The sequence below is a fragment of the Marmota marmota genome, unplaced genomic scaffold (assembly GCF_001458135.2).
Source record: "Marmota marmota marmota unplaced genomic scaffold, marMar, whole genome shotgun sequence".
Classification (NCBI taxonomy): Eukaryota; Metazoa; Chordata; class Mammalia; order Rodentia; family Sciuridae; genus Marmota; species Marmota marmota.
Genome location: NW_026000026.1, coordinates 26,351,590 through 26,376,222, shown reverse-complemented (window position 1 = coordinate 26,376,222; position 24,633 = coordinate 26,351,590). Strand labels below are relative to the sequence as shown.

Below are 24,633 nucleotides of genomic sequence, written 5' to 3'. Positions count from 1 at the left end.
TTACTCACTAATTTTGTATCTGTCAGTGGATCTTACCTACAGCAATTACTGATCTCATGGTGATCTCCTATTTCTTTGTTTCTACATGTTATTTGGAATTCTTACAAAAGAAAGGTTTTTAAAAATTTAGTCATTTATATAGTATGGATATTTGCTTTGTTGTTTGGGGTTACAATCCATTACTGTCATTTGTTTTTGTTCACGTTGTTCCCTCCTTGGACGTTGGCATGCTTTCAGATTGACTCTCGTATCCTTTGACAACAAGATTTGCCAGGCTATCTTGTATTTTTCCTGCCTCGGTCTTAGAATCAGCCATTTCTTCAAAGAGTCCTTTTCCCTTTTATTGGAGTATTATATTTATAAGCCGAACTCTGGGCACAAGTATCCTTTTTGCTACTCAGTGTCACTACTTTTATGTCCTCCCAGCAGACAGGGCTAGGGATTTGGGTCCAGTAATGTCCATTTTGTGGTGTTCAATACTATGAATTTTTACAAAATCACCTCTAGAGTATAGTACTAAATAGAACTTGCCATGATTAAACACTCATTGTTTTCTATCTCTGTTTTTGTTTTTGTTTTTTCTGGACTCATAAATGAAAGTATACAATATGTAAAAACAAAATACATGTAAAATTTATCCACATTGCCTGGCAGTGGCACACGCCTGTAATCCCAGCAGCTCAGGAGGCTGAGGCAGGAAGATCACAAGTTTGAGGCCAGCCTCACCAACTTAGTGAGGCCCTAAGCAGCTTAGCTATATCCAGTCTCAGAATTAAAAAAGCGGGGTGGGCTGGGGATGTGGCTCAGTGGTTAAGTGCCTCTGGGTTCAATACCCAGTACATATATCTTTTTGTGAAGTGTCTGTCTGTGTCTTTTGCCCATTTTTTAATTTGGTTATTGGTGGCGGGTTTTTTGTTTGTGTTTGTATTGGGGATTAAACCTTGAGGTGCTTAACCACTGAGTACCTCCCCAGCTGTTTTTGTGTATTAGATAAAGGGTCTTGCCCAGTTGCTTAGGGGTTTGGGGGCCTCTCTAAATTGCTGAAGCTGGCTTTGAACTTATGATCCTTCTGCCTCAGCCTCCTGAGCCATGGGGATTACAGGTGTGTGCCATGTACCTAACTTTCTTGAGTTTTTTATTTGTCAAATATGATTTGCAAATATTTTCTCCTTGTCTCTCTGTCAAAAATCAGTAGCTCTATTTGTGTGAATATGTTTCTATTTTTCATTCTGTTTCATTGATCTTTTGTATCCCTTTGCCAGTCCCACAATGTACTGATAGCTGTAAATTAGTAGTAAGTCTTACAATAAGACAGTGTGATGCTTGTAGACTTATTATCCTTTTTCAAAGTTGATTTGATAAGTCTAGTTCATTTGGTTTGTGTTTTTTCTTTTTCTTCTTTTTTGAAATGAGACCTCATAGTATTGTCCAGGACTGCCTTTGAACTTCTGGGCTTTGTTGATTTCATCCTCGTCACCCTCCCAAGTAACTAGAACTATAGTGTGTGCCCCCACCCCTGGCTGGATTTTTAATCTAGACTGATAGTCTTTGTCTTTTACCTGGATGATTTATTTCATTTATATTTTATTAGTCATAATTCAGTTTAAACCCCCCAACCTCAGATTCTTGTCTTCTGGATTTATTTATTTATTTTTATTTTTTGGTACCAGGGATGAACTCAGAGGCACTAAGCCACATCCATAGCTCTTTTTATTCTTTATTTTGAGACAGGGTCTTGCTACATTACTGAGGCTGGCTTTGAACTTTGGATATTCCTGCCTCAGCCTCCTCAGCTGCTGGAATTATAGGTATGTGCCACTGTGCCTGACTGTTCTGAAGTTTTTTTGAAAAAAAAAATACCTTGCCATTCTTTTGTATTTTTTTTTCTTTCTAGTTTGGAAATATATGCTATTTGTGTTCTGTAATTATTGTAGATATTAAAACTTTGTAGCCATGACTTATTAGCATGCATTATTACTTGATAACTTTATCCTCTTTATTTTTCTTTTTGGTACTGGGAATTGAACCCAGGGGTGCTTAACCACTGAGGCACATCTCCATCCCTTTTTATATTTTATTTAGCTACAGGGTCTTGCTGAGTTGCTTAGAGCTTTGCTAAGTTGCTGAGGCTGGCTTTGAACTTCTGATCCTCCTGCCTCAGCCTCCTGAGCTGCTAGGATTACAGGTGTGTGCCACTGTGCCTGACTTTAGCCTCTTTTTATTTTATTTATTTTAAAATTTATTTTATTTTTTAAACATTTGTTTATGTATCTTTAGTTTTAGGTGGACACATTATTTTGTGTTTAGGTGGTGCTGAGGATCGAACACAGTGCCTCATGCATGCTAGGCGAGCGCTCTACCACTGAGCCACAACCCCAGCCCCTAGCCTCTTTTTTAGATAATAAAAATACCTAGAACTTAATGTGCCATTTTATCAGTATATATGCTTTTGTTGTTGGGTATTTTTATTATTTATTTTGTGATACTAGGGATTGAATCCAGTGAGATCCTCGTGCCTTAGCTTCCCAGATAGTTTGGGTTATAGTTGTGTGCCACTGTGCTCACTTTAAATCTGTTTTCTGTTTTTTATTTTAACTTTTTTAACAGTACTGGGGATTGAACCCAGGGCCTTGCACATGCTAGACAAGCATTCTACCACTAAGCTACATCCCCAAATCTTTTTTTTTTTTTAAGTTCTACAAATATTGTTATTCTTTTATGTATAGTCTTCCATAAACCTTCCACTTTTTTGCTCTTTGTTTTCTCTTTCAGCTCAAATCTTCCAAATGGGATTCTTTATCCTTAGATATTGCTTGATGATAAAATGTTATTTTTATAGTAGTAGAATTTTAATTTTGGATTTTTCTTCTTCAGCACACTGCAAATGTATAACTATCTTGAATTCATTGGCAATTTTGGAATATAAGCTGTTCTCACGTTATTCAGATGAAATCATCCCTGCTTGTTTTCAGATTTCTCTTTTGACTTTGTTTTTTCTATATCAAACCCTTTTACCAAATTATTTCTCACTTTTCCATAGTTTTGACTTTTGCTAATTTTTATCCTATTTTTCTTTGATCACTTTTCTTTTCAGCTTTATTGATTTTATTATTGCAATATATTTCATTTGTTAATGTCAATCATCTCTGGGGGGGTGGTTCCTATTGTCTCTTCTGCCAGTTCTTTTGGGATATTCAATTCCTAGTTATGTTTTATTATAAATTGGACAGCACTTTTTTTTTTTGGTCAGGCATCCAGAGAACACTTTACAAGCATAAGATATTCTCTCCAATAGAACTTTAATTCCTCTGTGGATCTTCCACTCAGCACTACACTAAGGGTGTAGCTAGCTCTCTGAAGTCCCTGGTACCTTTGGGAAAGGTCTCCTATTAGACTTCTCACATTGTGAAGACTCTTGACTGTGACTTAAATCAGAACAAAATTCTGCTTCTTGGGGATCAACAAAGGTCCTTTGGACTTCCTTGATTTGCTTCTCTAGGTTCTCATTTTCTTACCTTTGGCTATAATTGCTCCTCTTTCTTATTTACGAATGAAAGAGCATGCCTGTGCACATTATCTTTAGTTGTTCTCAGTGGAATGGTGGATCCAAATAACCTAGTTCACCATTAATGAGAAAAAGAAAATTGCCTGGAAAAAAATCTTGGTTTCTTACTTTGGAAACCAAGAAGCTCTAACCAAATTTTTAGAGATCATCTTTACACCTTTAGCTACTTGCCTTTCTAGGCATTTTGTTTTGTGACCTGTGCAGTAAAACTGATTTGTGTGGGGAATGAATGGATAAAGGAAGAAAAAGAATTGCAATGACTGTGAATTAATGATTTTGTTTGTTTTAAACACAAATGGTCTTGGTTGAATGTGGTAGACTAATAGTCTCCAAATCAGATACAAAGTTTTTGCTTATCTGATGAGCTTCTTATAGGGAATAACACAATACGCTAGCCTTTGGTCATTTTAGGAGACAAACTGTAGCTCTTTAAAATTCTTAATTTGCTTAAAAGTTTTTTTTGTTTGTTTGTTTGTTTTTTAACAATTTTTAGTGTTTTCCATCTGAGTGCTTCCTATGCATCCTTTAAAACTTAAGCTTAGATGTTATTTTGTCCCTAATAACTTTTCTTCAAAACATTTTAGGTACTTTGTAAATATTCATTGAATGAATATTAAGTAGAGCACCAAGAGTTAATTCTTTAAAAAAATTTTTTTTAGTTTATCTATCTATTTATTTTGTGGTGCTGAGAATCGAACATACGAGGCAAGCGCTCTACCACTGAGGTACAACCCAGCTCCGAGTTAATTGATTCAAGCACTAATTACTTTAGATTATAATGAGGACCGAGATACTTTCTCTCTGCTCTCCAGGGTCCAGTCAGGCACTCATTTTCTGAACATAGTAAATGTTCAATAAATGCTTATTACTAAATGGCATTCTGCTATTAAATTTGAAAGGAAAAGAAAATCAGAAATTAAAGGCAACTATGAATATTTACAACATGTAATTCAATATTAGTTACTTATGCTTTTGTGTGTTTAGTTAGCCTTCTATTCATTGCCACTTTTGTAAAGGAGAAAAGGCAAGTTTGTTCCCCAGATTTTGTTCACCTCTTACCAGTTCATGCTATCTGCTTGTTAGAAGAACAGTTCATTCTCTGCAGCAGGGCTTAAAAGGTGTTTTCCTCATTGGGCTACCTTTTGTCTAAACAAGTAGTCCTAAATCATGTCATCTGTGTAGTCTGAGCACATTCCTCATTGTTTACTACAGAAATCATTATCCTGTCTGGGTGATTATGAGATTTGTTCATTCAGTGTGGATGATCTAAGGATAGGAACAGTTATTTAGTTTTGCTTTTGATGTAGGCTATATAAACACTAGGGTTTGAAAGAATTAATGAAGGTGGGTGTTATGTTGCATGCTTGTAATCCCACCTAATTCAGGAGTCAAGCTGGGCAATTTAGCAAGACCCTATCTCAAAATAAATAATGAAAAAGACTGAGGATGTAGGTCAGTGAAAGAGGTCCCCTGGGATCGATCTTCAGTCCACCCAAATACACGGAAATTCGTCAGTAAAAACAAAGTAGCAGAAGTGGCCAGATGCTGTGTGTGGCACATGCCTGCAATCCCAGCAATTTGGAAGGCTCAAGCAGGAGAATCACAAGTTCAAAGCCAGCCTCAGCAACTTAGCAAGCCCCTGTCTCAAAAAATAAAAGGGGCTGGGGAATGGCAACCCTGGTTCAATCCTGGTTACCCCCCCCCCCCACCAAAAACAAAACAAAACACCAATAATGACTAATTGGACTTGTGTAATAATTGTCTGGCACTGGACAATTAATAAGTCTCTGGTTTTCTTTTTAGTTGCCAAATTGGGGGAAACCAGAGCCACAAAGACTGGTTAAGGACAAGAAGAGTTTACATTGAAATTGAGTCTACAGTTGATGATGTCAGTAAATTTAGGATTTTGGCAATGCAAATTTAGCTTTGTGGTTTAATGGAGTTTTAGTTATATTTTACTAAATAATAGTTTTGCAGATCCATGTCATTGGCTTTGGTATTGTGTGATTTTAGTAAGGGAAAATTTGTTGACAAAATACTCTACATTGAGCAAACAAGACTTAGCCATGTCTTCAAAGTCCACCTGTTTTAGTCAGCTTTTTTGCTGTGACTAAAGGACCAAACCAGAACAATTATAGGAGAAGAAAAGTTTATATGAGGGCCGTCAGTTTCAAAGATCTTAGTCCCTATCAGGGCAATTAATTGCCTATTAATCCCTATCAGGGGATTAATTTACTGATTGGGTTAAGGCTCTCACAACCCAATCATTTCTCCTCTGAACCTTATTGCATTGTCTCACACATGAGCTTTTGGGGGATACCTCACATCCAAACCATAACACAACCTGAGGGCTTTGAGATATATAGTGGTCTTAAATTGTCAGCTTCTAGAAATATACTTCCTTTTATGTAGCAGTGGGGAGTCAAGTAAGGTAATTTAAAATGAGAATAATAGGAAAGAATACTTTTTCTGTAGTTTGGATTTTTAAGGTACATTTGTATTATGAACAAGGGATTGGAGAATTGACCTTCCTGTTATCCTGTACTCAGTTACCTTTTCCTAATTTCCAAATAAACTACTGTCAAAGTTACTAAAATAAAATTTCTCCAATAGTTTCTTAATTTGAATTATTTTGGGGAGAGAAAAACAAATCTTAATTGTTTATAGAAGAAGTTATAGTATAGAGAGAGACTTATAGAAGAAGTTATAGTATAGAGAGAAAGAAAGCAGAAGGATCAATTAACTTAAGAACTTATGGCTCCATGGTAGAGTACTTGCATAACATGTGTGAGGCACTGGGTTCGATTCTCAGCACCACGTTAAAAAAAATGAATAAAAAATAAAGGTTCATTCACAACCAAAAAAATTTATTGAAAAAGAAGAAGAACTTATGGCTCAATTTTTTTTCCAGTTTTCCTGATTTTGCACCAGATAACCTGAAGTGTTTAGGGACACCTTATACTTTGATTGATGGCTGCTTCATTTTGTTTTATTTAAAAAATATAAGACCAGGACCTAGATGCCCTTCAATAGATGAATGCATTTAAAAAAAATGTGGCATATATATACACAATGGCATATATATACACAATGGAATATTACGCAACAATAAAAGAGAATAAAATCATGACATTTGCAGGTAAATGGATGAAGTTAGAGAAGATAATGCTAAGTGAAGTTTGCCAATCCCCAAAAACCAAATGCCGAATGTTTTCTCTGATATAAGTAGACTGATTCATAGTGGGGTAGGGAGAGGGAGCATGGAAGGAATAGAGGAACTCTATATGGGGCAGAGGGGTGGGAGGGTAAGGGAGGAGGCATGGGGTTATAAATGATGGTGCAATGTGATGATCATCATTATCCAAAGTACATGTATGAAGACATGAATTGATGTGAATATATTTTGTATACAACCAGAGGTATGAACAATTGTGCTCTATATGTGTAATAACAATTGTAATGCATTCTGCTGTCATATATAAATTTTTAAAAATAATTAAAAAAGGAAAGAAAAAATATACATATAAGACCAGGCTGGGGATATGGCTTAACAGTAGTGAACGTACCTAGTATGCAGAAGGCCATGGATTCCACCGTGGTACAACCAAAAAACAAAAAGATAGATTGATCGGTCTTCCCATTAGCCAGGTGGTTTTGGTGCAGCCTGTAATCCCGGCTACTTGGGAGGCTGAGTTAGGGGGAACATAATACAAAATGCAAAACCATGGGCTAGGTGCTATGAATTTTAAAGGTGATATTGGACGATGGAGTCTTGATTTTGGAAAGTTAAGATCCAATAATGAAATTAAGATTTGAAGACTCTTATGTGGTAAAAAGCATCTAACTTGGCTTGAATATCAACTCCATCTGTACTGGGTATTCTTGATCAAGCTGCTGAATTTTCTTGGGTTGTTTTCTTATTTGTACATTAGGGAAAGTAATGCTGCTTCATAGAATCATTGAGAGGATTAGGTGTTTAAAGCTAAGAAACTCTTAGCTCCAGATTTATAATATCTAACTATGTTCAGAATATCTTTTGAACATCACAAAGCCATTTTTACATTAAGACCAAAACTGTCTTGTGAGTTACTTTCCAGAAGTTTTTGTCTCCACGAATGGCACCAATAATCTGTTAAGCCAGAAATCTGAGTGGCTTTCCACCTTTCAAACACATTTTCCAATCTACTCAGGGTGATTGAGTTTACACTACAAATTCTGTTTTACTGATTCTTCACTTGTCTCCATTGCTGCCATCTTAGGTAAAGCTGCCATCATTCTCTCACATAGGCCACTGTACTAGCCTTCTGTCTTCCTAAGTCCTGCACCATACCCAGCCCGAGGAAAGTTTTTTTTTTTTTTTGGTTGTTGTTTTTTCAATACCTATAGGTCACTTTTCTGCTTAAATTTTTTTCAGTGAATTTCCATTTTTCTGAGTCCACAGATAAATCTTAAGTCTAAATTTTCTCACACCTGATTTGCCTTGCTCATTCATTATTACAGTTAGCCCTCTGTATCTATGGATTTTGCATCTGTAGATTCAACAAGTCAAGGATTTAAAAATACAGTATTCAGGGCTGGGATTCTGGCTCAGTGGTAGAGCACTTTCGTAGCATGGGTGGGACCCGGGTTCGATTCTCAGCACCACATAAAAATAAAAGGCATTGTGTTGTGTCCATCTACACCTAAAAAATAAATATTTAAAAAGATACAATATTCGGAAAGATAAGTTGCATCTTACTGAATATGTGCAGACTTTTTTCTTTTTCCCTAAACAAGAAGGTGTAACAACTATTTATGTAGCATTTACATTGCATTAGGTATCATACATATTATACATTGCAGCATAAATAAGGTAGATCTAATTAAAAGCATTCAGGAGGCTGTGCATAGATTATATGCAAATACAGTGTCATTTTAGATAAGAAATTTGAGCATTTGTGGATTTTGGTGTCTGCAGGGCATTCTGGAACCAATCCCTTGAAGAAACTCAAGGACAGCTGTATTCCTAAATCCTAGCATAGTGCTTTTCATAGTAGATGCTTATGTATTTATGGGATGGACAAAGGCTCTTTTGAATGTTTGAAAGAACCAAACTAGTAATTTAAGAAATTTAGGCTGTTCTTGTTTTCCTTTCTGTTAGGCTGCATATGAAATATACAAACACTTTACATAGGAGCAAATTAAATACTATATCTGAATAAAATAATGTTTGTTTTTGATGACATAACCTGTTTGTTGCCATCCCTTTCTTTTTCTTTTTCTTTTTTTTTTTAAGTTGTAGACACAATATTTTTGTTTGTTTTTATTTTTATGTGATGCCGGGATTGAACCCGGTGCCTCATGCATGCTAGGAAGTGCTCTACCACTGAGCCACAACCCCGCCCCCCCAACACTATCCTTTTCTTAGCCTTGTATTTCCAGTTACCTGAAATTGCAGAGCCGCGTTTCAGGAATCCTATTTTATCCCCCCCCACCACCCATATAATTAATGAAGGCCAACCATTTGAAATTCATGTGAGTATCTTTTACTGAAAGCAGATTATTTAGTTTTCATAAAACTAAAGAGAAGCATCTCTTTGGGATACTACAAATCAGTAGCTAGTCAGCCTCCCAATGGAGAATCAAATCCACCAGTTCATAAATTAGGTCCCAGTTAATGAAACCCAGAGCTGCACAGGTCATTCAGAATAGTACTTGAGAATCTCAAGAGGTTCATTAGTAATTAGTCATACTGTGCTCTTCACAGAGAATGTCAAGGCCTAAAGAGTGCTGTGGAAGACTGGGTGGTAAGATTGCAATAGAAGCATGGACTAGTGAATAGATATTGAGGAATAGTTCCACTTATTTTTGTGAAGTCATGTTTGGCCACAATTTACCCTTCACAAGGGTAAATTTTGTACTTTTTTGTATTTTAAAGAAAACAAAAGGGACTGGGATTGTGGCGCAGTGGTAGAGCGCTCACCTAGCATGGGTGGGACGCGGATTCTCAGCACCACATAAAAATAAAGGCATTGTGTTGTGTCCATCTACACCTAAAAATAAATATTTAAAAAAAAAAGAAAATGAAGACAAGTTCTTCTTTATTAGTTTTCACTAAAGAGCTATGTCATGGTAATCATTTAATGTTAGTATTGTTTCTAAGCCCTTTCTGGAAGATTATCTCACTTGCTCTTCCCTTTACTCCATAAGCGCAGTTAGGTGAAAACTAGAACTCCAGTGCAGGTTCTTACCACTTAGGGAACACTACTTGTTCTAATCGTTCTAATGCATGTAGTCGCAGTTACTAAATTGATGGTGTTTTATAATTTCTTTCTTTTCGTTTTGGTACCAGGGAGTGAACCCCAGGGGTGCTAAATCACTGAAATATATCCCTAGCCTTTTTTGTTTTTTGGAGACAAGATCTCACTAAGTTGCTGAGGCTGACTTTGAACTGAGGATCCTCTTGCATCAGCCTCCAAAGCCATTAGGATTACAGATGTGCGCGCGCCACTGTGCCCATTGGCTTTACAACTTCTTAAGCGCTTAGAAAAGGGGTTTTGAGAGCCACAAATGAAGGGTGTCTTATTGGTTTAAAAAATAACAAGCATCTGGCATGCAGGCCTGTAAATCAGCTACTCCCAGAGGCTGAGGTAGGAAGATCTCAAATTCAAGGCTCCCCTGGGCAACTTAGTCTCTGCTTCAAAACAAAAAAAGATTGGGGTTATAGCTTAGTGGTTGAGCACGTAGCCTAGCTTATGTGAAGCCCAGGATTCAGTCACCAGTACCATAAAACAAAAACAAAAGTGCAGGAGAGTAGAGTGTCTATAAAGATATTTAGATATCTGTTCATTTAATGCTGCTTTATTATTTTGGCTGTTTTACTAAGCACACACACATATCTTACCTGTTTTCCTGATGTCTTCTGCCTGCTGTCAATGTAGGCATAGTAGTTATCCTATAATTCAGATGATATGTCTTTGGGACATATAAGAAAATATAAGATAAGCAGATACAATAAGAAAAGTATCTGCTTTCGGTATTTTGTTTGTTTGGTGTGTGCCTGTTTCAATTTGCACTATTATTGGTAAAATCAAAGAAACATTTGAAAATTTTTACAGACTTTTAAGTATGACATATACCTGTAATCCCAGCAACTCAGACTTAGACAAAAGGATGGAAAGTTCAAGACTAGCATCAGCAACTTGGTGCGATCCTGTCTAAAAAATTAAAAATACGAAGAGCTGGGGATATAGCTCAGTGGTAGAGTGCACACCTTGCTTGTTCAAGGCCCTGAATCCAGTCCCCAGTACTGCCTGAGGAATGTTGGATGAGAAGGGGATGTAGCACAGTGGTAGAGTGCCCTTGTGCTCAATCCCCAATACTGGGTGGGAGAAGTTTTGGTACTTTGAATGACTTTGTTGTTGTTTTCTGGCCATTGAGAACATACATTTATGTAACACCAGAGGTTGGGGGGTTTTGTTTTATCTATCTATCTGTCTATCTATTTGGTTTTGGTTTTAGTTTTTGGTACCGCGAATTGAACTCAGGGGCACTCAACCACTGAGCCACGTCCCCAACCCTATTTTGTATTTTATTTTGAGTTGCTTAGCACCTTGCTTTTCCTGGGATTCTAGGGGTGTGCCATCATGCCTGGCACCAGAAGGTTTCTGTTGGACAGAAACAAATTACACGAGTTTCTTGGATAGGAGAATTCATAAGTAAATACATGATTTTAATTTCATGTATTTGGGGTGGGGAGCCCTGGTATCATTGATTGTGTTTTTCACACATATGGAGCATAGCATTGCCCACCTTCTGGTCTCATGCTATTCCTCTGAAAGCTTTAAGCCTCTGAAACCATCAGAAAAAGAGGCATCTTTTCTGGCTTATCTTCCTTTGGTAGCTAAACTCTAGCTTAAAACCTCACAGATCTCACAGCTTTCTTTTTTGGTGGGTGGGGAAGTATTAGGAATTGAACCCAGGGGCGCTTAACACTCAGCCACATCCCTAGCCCATTTTTGGTATTTTATTAGAGACAGGGTCTCACCTAGCTGCTTAGGACCTTGCTAAATTGCTAAGCACTGAGTTTGACCCAGCTCAAGATCCTCCTACCCTCCTGAGTGGCTGCAGTTACAGGCATGGGCCACTGCGCCAGGCTCACAGCTTTCAAATAAGCATAATCACATTAATTCCGGTCCTTCCCTACAAACCTATATGGTAAATACAATTAACTCTTTGAAAGTCTGAAAACAGGCCAACCAGGTATGAAATACAGCCCCTTGTTTTTTTAATCAGGTCCCTTAACCTTTCTTTACCTCAGTTTCCTCTATAAAAATGAGGATAATGGCAACTTCCTAACTACTTCCTTATGGTAAGGATTAAATGAAATAAATCCTTATAAAGCAATATATGGCACATAGTAAATGCTTATAGTTATATTGTTATCTAACTAGTTTATGATTACTTGGCAAGAGAGATCACAGTCACAAGACAGACAGAAATTTGATTTTTGATCCTTGCTACTGCTATCAAGTGGCTGTGTGTTTATGGATAAATTTCCCTTTATGGCCATGAGGTTTTTTTATACTGTTTCAAACTTTCATTGGAAATAACTTCAAATTTACATAGGAGAAAAAAGTTAAAAGTAGAATACCTGTGATACCAAAAACAGACAACAAAATGCATAAATGCTTTGAATAGACATTTCTTCAGAGAAGATATACAAATGGCTAATATGCACATGAAAAGATCTTCAACATCCCTAATCATTAGGAAAATACAAATCACAATCAATAATATACCACTTCATACCAATTAGGAGAAATTGGAAACTTTGTGTACTGTGTGGGAACCTTTGTGTACTTTGGTGAGACTGTAAAATGATATAACTGTTTGTGGAAAGCAAAATGGTAATTCCTCAAAAAATTAAGCATTAAACTACCATTTGAGTGAGCATTCCTACTTCTGGGTATGTACCCAAAAGAATTGAAAGCTGAGTCTCAAACATATTTGTACATCCATGTTCATCACAACATTATTTACAGTAGTAGAATGTGAAATCAACCCAAATGCCTGTCAGCAAATGAATGGATAAGCAAAATGCAGTAAATACAGCTGGGTGTGGTGGCACATTACCTGAAATCACAGCTGCTCAGAGACTGAAATAGGTAAAGGAAAGCACCTCCGGGCTCAATCCCTAGTACTACCCCCCAAAATAGTGGTGTATAAATTCCAGTTATCGTTCAGTCTTAAAAAGAAATGAAATTCTTAAACATGCTACAGTGTGGATGGGCCTTCAAGACATTGTACTAAATTAAATAAACCAGGTATCGTCTTGTTCTGCATGTACAGGGTACTTGAAGTAGTCATCTCATAGAGCAGAAGACAGAATTGTAGATGCAAGAATCCAGAGGTGAGGTGCTAGTGTTTAATGGGTGCAGTTTCAGTTCAGAATGGGGAAAATTTCTAAAAACAGATGGTGTAGTGATAGTTGCACAAGGATGTGAATGTGTTCAATGCTACTAAACTGTATACTTTAGCATGGTTTAAATTTTATATTTTACATATTTTAACACAATTTTTTAAAATGTTTGCACAAAAACATATAATAGTACAAAGGATGTATGTATCCCCTTAAGCCAGATTTATTATTGTAATATTTTACCCTGTGATTATGCTTTCATGTGTACTTTATATATACACACATGTGGGCACATTTATTTCTGAACCATTTAAGGGTATATTATATACATCATGAGCTTTTACCTTAAGGACTTCAGGAAAAGTTTTTCTTCTTTGCACTGGGGATTGAACCCAGGGGCACTCAACCACTGAGCCACATCCTCAGCCCTATTTTGTATTTAGAGACAGGGTCTCATCAAGCTGCTTAGTGCCTCGTTTTTGCTGAGTTTATCTTTGAACTTGCAATCTTCTGCCTTAGCCTCCTGACCTGAGCTGTTGGGATTATAGCACTGTGCCTGGCGTCAGGAAAATTTTGTAAGAATAGATGATATTCTCTTAACTATCATAAATAAGTCTGTGCCAGCTTCATAATTTTTATTAGCACACTAATCTCTCATCCATGCTCCATTGTTATTGTTGTTTTCATATCATCCCAACCCTGCAGTACAGTGTACAGTCTAGAATAATGTATTACATTTACTCATATGTCGTTAGCCTTCCTTTGTCTTTTCTTTTTTTGGTACCAGTTGAACCCAGGGGTGCTTAACCATTGAGCCACATCCCCAGCCCTTTTTTGTACTTTATTTAGAGACAGGGTCTCACCAAGTTGCTTAGGGCCTTGCTAAATTGCTGAGGCTGGCTTTTAACTTGGAATCCTCCTGCCTCAGCCTCCTGATCCACTGGGATTACAGGAGTGTGCCACATCATCCAGCCCTTTTTCTTTTATGATAATAATATTACTTAGAATCTCCCGTTCTTTTAAAGATGCTTTCTCATTTTCTGTTTGTCCAGTGTTTCCTAATAATTTGAGACTGATCAGTCTCAACCAGAAAACTACATAGAAGATGTGTTAATTATCATATATAAAGACTCAGTACAATTTTAATTAAAATGCATAGTAAAGGGAATCAATGAATGCTGTAGGATTTTCAGAGAATGAAGACAAAAGGTTGGAATAGTCAGGGGATGCATTTGACTTGATAGACTGATTTGTTAGAATCATTTTGCAGTAGCTTAGCTGATATACCTAATACTGTGTTTATTAAGTTTCTATATTAAAGCAAGAGGAAATTACTGATTTCTGTTTTTAGATTTAATGAAATCAAACGTCTTTCCAATGTTCAAATGTCTGCTAATTATTATATAAGATTCTTTGAATGATTTGGATCAGTATAACATTTAAGATATATGACATTATTTTCTTTCTGTTTTTCATCAGATATTAAAGTCAAACTGACAATTTGTATTCTCAACTTTGCCACCATTCTAGAACCTTTTGGCACTCCTTCTTAAGTTGTAGAAAGCTGCTGAAAGGAAAGTACTGTTCCTGCCAGTACTTTGTGTAATGTGTGAACAGTGGTCAATGCTGATTTATCTATTCTCAATGCCATTTTTGCCTTTTCTAGACTATTTTACAAAGAACATTCATTTCATGCAGAAGTTATAGACTGCTTTGCAAAATATGATTCAGACCAACATCAAGTTTTAGTATCTATCTTAGGATTTTTTCCCCCCTCCATATTAATAAGAACATTGTGGGGCTATGGTTGTGGCTCAGTGGTAGAGCACTCGCCTAGCATGTGCAAGGCCCTGGGTTCCATCCTCAGCACCACATAAAAATAAAAGATATTGTGTTCAACTAAACTAAAAGAAATTAAAAAAAAAAAAAAAAAAAAAGAAGAAGAACATTGTGGTTAACATAGTTGGGATTTATTCATGGATTAATAGGTAGGAGAGCCTAAGGTATAATTAAGGCCGTTATTATTTGTAAAACTTTTTTCTTCCTCTGTACTTAAAAAAATAATAATAATTTATTGGACTTTTGCATTTTGTCTCTGCAGTTTGAAGAAAACAGGTCTGAAACAAGGTCTTACCCCCAGCCATCTCTGCACACAGTGACTGCCAGATCTTCAAGCCTCAAGTTCAGCTTTGTCCGCCAACCTGTCTGACATGTCGGGACCCGTGCCAAGCAGGGCCAGAGTTTACACAGATGTCAATACACACAGACCCCGAGAGTACTGGGATTATGAGTCACATGTGGTGGAATGGGGGTAATTATTCCTATTTACTTCACTGTCCTCACTCAGAATACTGAGTCTTGTGGATTCATTGAGTCAGTAAATCTTCCCAACTCTGCTTCTCCAGACCTCAAGGTTGAAGTTCAGCTTGTGATTTCTTTTTTTTTTTTTTTTGGAGCTGCAAATTTGGTTCTGTAGTAAAGAAGCAGAGGATTGTTTTGGTAAGGTAACAATTTTGAAGGACTGACTTTAAAAATCATTTTCTATGTTTCCTTTTCTCTCATATATTTTGTACATGAAGGTGGTAGCTATGAGCTTGTGTCTCAAGCTAAGGTTATTGCAAACAGGTGAGAATTAGTGCCTGAGAGACTTTGAAAACACAAAACTCTTACATAAAGTATTTTTGAGGTCAGCGAATGTTGTCCCATGCTGATACTAAAGGATGGAACAGTTCTCCAGAAAGGTGTCCTCTTTTTGATGAGAAGCAAAATTAAATCCTTAAACATTTGCCCTTATCATGAGACTAGGCATTTTTAACATGGAATTCAGCCCAGATTCCATCTTGAACAGTTGTAGTCTGCCTGAACAGCTGTGTTTGCCCTTCTGATTCTCTGTGCAGACTCATTTAAATGTTTGCATTTCCTGTCCCAGTGTGGCATTACATTTAATTGATCTGATCATAGTTTTGTGATAAAACTGTTTTGACATTCAAGTGCAAAAGAAAGCACGAAAGCTCATAAAGATACAGCTCTGATTACATAGCCTATATAAGTGGTTCACAACTGTCTCTCTGAATTTTCTGAGGTTGTATTCTTTATAGTGGTTATGCAATGATTCTTAGCAGTAAATACTTTTGTCTCTGCATAAAGAGGCACACTGTGTGCTTTAAAGATATCATCAAGAACCAGAGGCACAATACCAGTAAATGTGTGCCAGACTTCAGACTCTAGGTAATATGAACCACTATTTGCAGATTGAGTGCTTTACATTTAGTTCTGCTTGAAGTGGCACTAAACAGTCCTTTGTCATTTTTTGGCATGGTGCCATTGCTTGCTTGGGTTTGTTTTATATGCCCTCACATAGGAGGAGAGCTTTAATGAGAACTAAGAAAGGTTCCTTCCCCTAGACCTCCAGGATTGTTACATTGTCTATTGCTCTTAGTACCTTTGCCTTCTCTTTTCACTCACTTGTTTGAGCTTTCTGAGGGAAATGAATGACTGCCATGGAAAATAATACATTCTGAGAGTAAATGAAATTTTGACCTGTTGGTGAAGCCATGTTTTTCATTCTTTACAGCATAGCCTCTAAGTTGGAAGCAAGGGCAGGAAAAGTGACATTTCCCCTTTTTTTTTTTAACCTCTGTTTTTGACAATTGACATTGCTTCTTAATGATGGAGTATGAGTCAAAGTAGAGAATGGGACCCCTAACCATGGTTTATGGTCTGCAGTGTGGTTTGTGAACTTTGTAACATGGATTATTCTCCGTGTTTGCCTTGGAGAGCAAGTGGGAAATCAAGCTTATGTATTTAAAGCCACTTAACCTGCAAAGAGGCCCATCTCTAAGAGAAATACTTGTTGAAAACATACATAACAAATTCTAATAAGAACTAAACATTTGTGGAATGTCAGGGTATAAGCAGTTGGGATTTGAAGAAATCATTGAAAGGCTTCATTTTTCAATTTCTGGGATTTTGGTGCCCCCATCCCCACTACTGGGCTCTATACCACTGAGCTATATCCCCAGCCTTTTTTTGACACAGGGGTTCTCACTAAATTGCTAAGGCTGGCCTTCGCCTTGTGATCCTCCTTCTTCAGCCTCTTGAGGCACTGGAATTACAAGAATGTACCCTGGTGCCAGGCTTTTGCACTCTGTTTTTAAAAATTAGGCCAATTAAAAATATGTGGAGCCTGTTGTCGTTGTGCATGCCTGTAATCTCTGGCAACTTAACAAGACCCTGCTTCAAAATAAAAAGCAGTTGGTGCAGTGGTATTGCCTGTTATCCTAGTGGCTCAGAGGGTTGAGGCAGATCACAAGTTCAAAGCCAGACTCAGCAACTTATTGAGATCCTAAGCAACTTAGTGACACCCTGTCTCTAAATAAAATATTTTAAAAAGGACTGGGGATGTGTGGCTCAGTGGTTAAGTGCCCTGGGTTCAATCCCAGTAGCCTAAATAAGTAAATAGCACTGAAGATGAAGCTCAGTGTAGAGTGCTCACGAGTTCAATCATCAGTATGAAACCAAAATGCAGTACAACATTTGAAAAACCTTTTCTAACTCCTACTATAATAGAATTTTATAAGTTGGCTTGCTGCTTGATAATTTGAACTTTTTAAATCATTGTGACTTTGACTTTTTTTGTCTACAGAAATCAAGATGACTATCAGCTGGTTAGAAAGTTAGGCCGGGGTAAATACAGTGAAGTATTCGAAGCCATCAACATCACAAATAATGAAAAAGTTGTTGTTAAAATTCTCAAGGTGAGTATAAGAGAGAGGATTTTAGAGGTATTTAGAATGTAGATTTTTAAAAATAATAGTGATGCCTTTTTATAACCTCATTTGAGAGGTTTTTGGAGTGCTTTCACTCCTTTATTTTATTATATTCTCTGAAGTTGATAGAACAGGTAATCCTTGTTTGACAGATAATGACCTGAAGCAAAGAAGTGATTTGATTCAAGTCGTATAGTTATGCTGTGGCAGAGAATGAAAGTAAACACATTGTCTCCTAGGTTTTGCCTAATATTCATTTCCTAAATTTTTAATTACTGTCTATGGTTTTGTTTTCAATAAATAAATCATTACCTCTACTTTAAAAGGATGAGAGGGCACAAAGGCAGACCTTAAAGAGACAAGCAGAGACATCAGTGCATCTTGTCTGGTGTAATTTCCTGTGTTGAGGTGATGTGATAGGGACTGATGCAAATCGGGAAGCACATATCCCTTCAGAAGGAGGTCGCTGCTTCTCAGTCTTTGTTTTCTTTTTGCAGTACAACTCCATTGTTGCTTAATTTCTGTTTTACAAAAAGAAGCCAGAAACTGTTGTTAATGTATGAATACCTGATTATTTAAATGACTCAAGATTAAAAAAAAAAAAACCTGCACAGTCCATATTTGGCCAATGGGCTACTAATATGCAACTTTTAATTTAGTTATTACTATAGTGTGCACTATTGTTGGGAATTTATTCCATAGTTCCTTACTACAGGTAACCAACTCGGTTACAAGCCAAGCTGTTTCTAATTTACAGCAGATACATTTTTACATTGTCTTAATGGTGTTTTGTTATTGTTTCTTTCTTTATGGTAATCCTAAGCCAAAAGAAATACCTAATGGTTCTGTATGTTAATAGGAACTTTGTTCAAATAAATAAGTGATAGTTATTTCTTTAAATTTTTATGTGTTCTTTTTAGTTAATAAATGACAGTAGTCTATTTTGAACTATTTATACAAGCATGGAGTACATCTTATTCTAATTAGGATAATAAAGTGATTATATTTAACAAGTTGGTGGCCATCAAGAGATTGATACACATTCATTTAAAGAAATAATTATTCTTATGTAACCATAATTGATTGCTATTGAGATGTGTATACTTCACTGCTTCTCAAATATTGGGATCTGTGTGGACACCACCATGCTCATTTCCTGGTCTACACTGACTTTTTGCATAGTACTTGCTTTTATCACAGCAACAACCTGAAAACCCAGCTTCATAAAAATAGGTCCTCAAAAAGACATACAATGCAAACAAATGTTGAAACTACGAACTACCTCAGGCTGGTAATGTACTTACTGTCTTGCTAATATCAAGTGTGATTGATGAATTTCCCTCAAAATTTAAAGTATTCTACTGTGACCCTGGGAATTTGCTAGGGTTCTTCATTACCATTTCAGAACCATTATTTAAATATTTATATCTGACATCACATGAAGAAAGAGAAGTAGGCTGGAAATCAGAACACTTGCACTTTAATCCAAACTCTAATAGCAGTCAACCATGGTAGTTCATTGTGAAAGTGAGAGAATTTTGTTTTACCTACCTTTCTTCGGCTTTTTATAGGGATCTGATATGAAAATGTGTATGGTGACTTACTTGGTGCCTGAAATTCTGTTATTGTAAGATGGTGTTCATACTGGAAACTATATGATAGAATGAGAAGATGTTATTTATGTTATTTTTTTTATTTGCTAAGAGTTGCTTTGTGGCCTAAAATATGGTCTATTTTGCAGAAGGTACCATGAGCTGCTCAGAAGAAAGTGTTTTCAGCAATCTTTGGATGAAATATATATAAAATATGTCTTATTTTTAAATTTCTTTTTGTAGTTGTAGGTAGATAGCATACCTTTATTTTATTTATTTTTATGCGGTGCTAAGGATTGAACCCCAGTGCCTTACACATGCTAGACAAGTACTCTGCCACTGAGCTACAGCTGCAGGCCCTATATATGTATTTTTTAAAATATTTTTTTAGTTGTAAATTTACACAATACCCTTATTTATTTTTATGTGGTGCTAAGGATCGAACCGAGTGCCTCACAGTGCAAGGTAGGCACTCTACCACTGAGCTACCACTGAGCCCCAGCCCCCCCTTTATATGTCTTTTAAGGAGATGATAATACTTATTATATAAATTTGAGAGAGAGAGAAAGTATACTATACCGTATATAGTTAGGAAAACTGGGCTGAAAATAAATTTCTAAATCACTGTTCAGTCATGACCACCAATGGCTCTCACCTTCCTAGAAAAGATAATTTCTGAATTTCCTCACAGTCTTAAAAGGTAGATGTATAAATGTCCTTCACAAACTATATTTAAAATTTTTAGGACTGGGATGTAGCTCAAATGTAGAGTGCTTATCTAACATGTATAAGGCCATATTTTGATCTCCTCAACTCAGAATTTTTTTTTTTCTTAAGAAAAATTTTAGTCTATCTCTGCCTGTTTTATCCAGTAAAAGTTACAGTGATCACATTGAACTGGGGTGTAAGTCACCTACCTGGTCCATATTAAACCAACTTTAGAAGTTAAGATTAAATAAAAGATTTGTAGACCAATAGTTGTTGGTTGTTTTGTTGTTGTTGTTGTTGTCGTCTTGCCATAAATCAGCTATTGGGAAATAGTAATGTAGTAGAAAACAGGCGGTGGATTGATGGGTTTGTCTCTGGAGGGGAGAAAATCTCCTAGATAGGCCCACAGATCAAAAAGATCTGATCTGGTGAAGCAAAATGGGAATACTGATCACCTTGCTTCCCAGCCAGCCAGCTAATGTACTGAGTTCTCATAGGAGCAAGGTAAAGCTTTGAGTTGAATTGAATGTGGACTATATAAAAGTGACTATAAAAAATATTTACTTCTATTAAGTGTCATCTTTGCAATGGGACATGCATATCACAACAACTCTGAGGGAACTATAGTCCTTTTCCACCAGTAATAAAAATAAAGTTGAGAAACCTTTAGATGTTTTTCCCAAAGCCGTATAGCTACGAAGCTAGGCTTTTAGGACTGTTTCTAAAACCTGCTTGCTTCCTGCTGTACCAGAACTAGAACTTAAGGTTAAAAGAGTTTTATAGTACTGTAGTTCCTGGACCTAGATCATCAACCTGGGAACTATCTAAAAATACATTCCCAGTTTCATCCTCAACATTCTGATTTAGGCCATGTGTGGTGGCGTATGCCTGTAAGCCTAGCAATTTAGGAAATTGAGACAGGAGGATCCCCGGGTCTAGGCCCGCCTCAGTAATTTAGCAGCACCCTAAGCAACTAGACCTGTCTCAGAATTTAAAAAGCAAGGGGCAGGGCTGGAGATGTGGCTTAAGTGGTAGCATGCTCGCCTGGCTTGCGTGCGGCCTGGGTTCGATCCTCAGCACTACATACAAACAAAGATGTTGTGTCTGCCGAATACTAAAAATAAATATTAAAAAAAAAAAAAAAAAGCAAGGGGCAATAAGATTTTGAATATAAGTTGAATAAAACATACTTTTAAATTAATGTCTATTTTTACTTATTTGATGTGACTATTGAACCTTTAAGATTACACATGTGGCTTGCATCATATTTTTCTTGAGCCAGCATTGTTTTACACTCTTCAGATAAGGCTAAACATGTATTTTCTGTGTTATGCCCAACCATGTTCTGAGGTCTTTTCAGATAACCTCATTTGATTCTTGCTGGGTCCTCTGTTTACATGTAATGAAAGTCTTAAAGAAGTTAAGAAATTTGCCCAAGGGTACACAGCCAGCAGGAATGGAGATGGGGCTGGCACCGATAGCAGTCATGACTATGAAGCCCACACCTGACTCACAGGTTATGCTGCACAGAAACAGTTTGGCTGTCCTTGCTGTTGCTCCTGTTTTCTTCACATAGGGTCACACACTTAGAGGAAGGAATGAAGACAATCAGTGTTTCATCCTAGAGGACAAGAAGTGTTTTTACAGTATACCTTAGGATTACCAGCCATTTAAACTGCTAGTTTGTAAGGTTTTAAAACAATGTATTAAGACTGTCAATTGAAATTAAATGCTAATTCTGTGGAACTATAGCCTTTGGAGTGGAAATCTTTTCCCCTTTAATTCAACTTTTGTAAGTACCTGCAGAGTGCCTGGCACAGTGGTAGGAGAAGGGGATTCAGAGACGAGTCTGACACATTTCCTTCCTTCAAGGAGCTCATAAGTAAGCCATTTATGTATTATCCTACCTGTTAAAATACTCTGAAATAATTGTTTTTGCTGATATACGTTTACCCTTTCAGCCAGTAAAAAAGAAGAAAATTAAGCGAGAAATAAAGATTTTGGAGAATTTGAGAGGCGGTCCCAACATCATCACACTGGCAGACATTGTAAAAGACCCTGTGGTGAGTATAGTAGGTGTTAGCAAGGCCCCCCGGGGCCTAGGTGGTCTTGGAATTGGAGCACAACTTGCCTCTTTCTATTCTCCCTTTCACCATTCAGTCTGGCATTATAAGTGCTTAATCAGATATACCATTTAACTAGCTTAGGTCTTTCTTTCAAAGAGACCTCCACCCACAGACTATTTCTTATTCTTCTAGGCTAAGAGACTGATAGCACTGGAAACTGAAATGTGTTAATCCATTTTGCAAACTCAGGTCCGATGCCGATGGGCGATGGGCGCAATGTCGGGCTGCCTAGAGCCTGGTGAGACTTCAGCTCCATGTCTTCTGTTTGAAATCCATCCCAAAAAATGACCTAAGTGTGGTGATGATCAGAGTGGGGGGGCTTGTAGCAATAAAGGGTTCCTTACTTCTGAGGCAAGGACTGCCAAATTCACCACACAGCATCCACAAACTTTGTGCCCACAAAAGCTGCCAAGGCTATTACTAATGTGTGTTTTCTTTTTCTCTCCCCTAGTCACGAACCCCTGCCTTGGTTTTTGAACACGTAAACAACACAGACTTCAAGGTATAATATATAGCCAACCATTTTAAGCTGTTGGGTTTTTAGACCACATGGAAAACCTTTCTGGAGGTGATGGTTAAAAGAGCTTGCTTCTTAGTGGTTTTAAATCAGTTTTTCATCCTTATGATGTGTCGCGACCCCTCGCTGGCAAGGGAAAACACGACACAGGATTCTTCTTTCAGCAGTTTATTCAGGCCTTGAGTCATGTATCATCTTCTAGCGCCCGCCCCCGACACACCCAAGCACAGCTTAATAAAGCCCCCCGCATCCCAATCCCAAGCCGCCACGTGGATCTCTCTCATAGGGTGATAAGGGATTGCGCGCCAACTCTCCATAAAAGGAGTTGTTTATCACAGGCCACAGTGGAAGCCGGCGCCATCTTCTAATGGCGGCCACGGTCTATAAGAATGGCTTACCACAATGATGCAAAATGTTTAAGACTTAAGAAAAAAAATCCTTATATGATTAATACCCACTTTCCATATTTTGCCCTTTTATAATGACCCCTGTGTTTTGATCATCACTGGGATTCCTCAGAAACTTTGGGATCTCCTTTCCCCCAGGTGGTACTGGTGATTAAGCCCAGAGCCTCACATCCCTAGATAAGTGCCCTATCTATCACTGAGCTACACCCCCAGCCCCTTGGGCCATAAATCTTAAGAGGTGAGGAATAAAGAAGGGTGTAGTCAAATTCTACCTCTACAACAATGTCTGAATCCTAGCTCATCCAGAGACTTACTTGTTTCACAGTTCTTAATTCCAGTACAACGGAAAATGTAGGTACTCTATTACAGTACAAGTTGTAAGGTATTTGACCTGTCCTTGTACCAGTCATATGAAGACTGTTAGTTATTAATAAATGTGTGCATTTTATTGAGGAGAAAAAAGAAGAGGAACTATTTTCGAATCAGAACAATAACTTCAATGTAAACTTTGTCAGATAATACCACTAACCATTTAAAGATGTACATGTAAAAATTCTGCAACCTTTTGGAGACTGAAAAAATTATATACAGCTGTTTTTATTTATTTTCAGCTTGAGACTGGAATAGTTCTTTTAAATTGGCTTAACTGGTTTGGCATTGTGCCATCTGTATACCCACTAGTGATTTGTAGTGCTGACTGTGTAAGTCAAAGATGGGTTAGTTCCCTACTAAAGAAGTTCTGTCTTTGCCAAAATGCCTTTTATAAAGGAGGTCTGAAGGTAAAGGAAAAACAAATTAAATTGTTAACATGTATTAGTATAGTAGATTTAGCTTCAGCAATATATTTAAGTAAGTAATTCTTCACTTTTACATGTAGAGATGAAGACCCAAATTCTAAGTGAATGTTATGTTGGAGATATAGAAAGCAATGAACAGACAGATCTAAGTGTGGCAAAGGAACCAGGTCTTAATTTGAATTACAATGAGTGAGAATGAGAAATTGCTTTCTTCTTAGCATTATTTTGTGGCTCAAATATTGCATTTGTCTTTGACAGCAATTGTACCAGACGTTAACAGACTATGATATTCGATTTTACATGTATGAGATTCTGAAGGTAAGGATCCTTGGATGTCAAATATCTTTTTAATTTTAATTGGTCTTACCTTTGTAAAATAGTCCCACTGATGGAAGAAAAGCCAGTGAATAAACTTTGTGAAGTGTTTTGGAAAACATATAAGTGGGTTTGTTCGTTTGTATTTTTTCAGTACTGGGGATTAAATTTGGGGCCTTGTAAGCGCTCTACTGCTGACCTACATCCCTAGCCCTTTTTATTTTGTGACAGGATCTCACCAAGTTGCCCAGGCTGGCCTTGAATTTTACTTTCCTTGCTCAGTCTCTTAAGCAACTGGGATTATAGGTGTGCATCACTGGACCCTGCACATTCAAGTTTTCAACAGCTAATGGTATTAAAATCTTTAGACTTTTGTAAGGGTTGTGGGGATAGGGTCTAGTAGGAATATAACTTAGAATCCTTTGAAAGAGATGTTA

The 24,633-nt window shown here is 37.1% G+C and overlaps 1 protein-coding gene across 3 annotated transcripts in view; it reads left to right on the top strand.

The window, feature by feature from the left end:
• Positions 1 to 24,633, top strand: part of Csnk2a1 (casein kinase 2 alpha 1) — a 54,785-nt gene that overhangs the window by 18,016 nt on the left and 12,136 nt on the right. Inside the window, exons 2-6 of one of the 3 annotated variants that reach the window (XM_015482007.2) lie at positions 15,067 to 15,276; positions 17,611 to 17,722; positions 21,996 to 22,097; positions 22,612 to 22,662; positions 24,140 to 24,199. In XM_015482007.2, the coding sequence (XP_015337493.1) occupies positions 15,176 to 15,276; positions 17,611 to 17,722; positions 21,996 to 22,097; positions 22,612 to 22,662; positions 24,140 to 24,199 (426 nt within the window). In that variant the 5' untranslated portion in view covers positions 15,067 to 15,175. Of the gene's footprint in view, positions 1 to 15,066; positions 15,277 to 17,610; positions 17,723 to 21,995; positions 22,098 to 22,175; positions 22,399 to 22,611; positions 22,663 to 24,139; positions 24,200 to 24,633 lie in introns of those variants that run through there. The other 2 variants (XM_048811141.1, XM_048811142.1) reach the window with 2 other exon arrangements.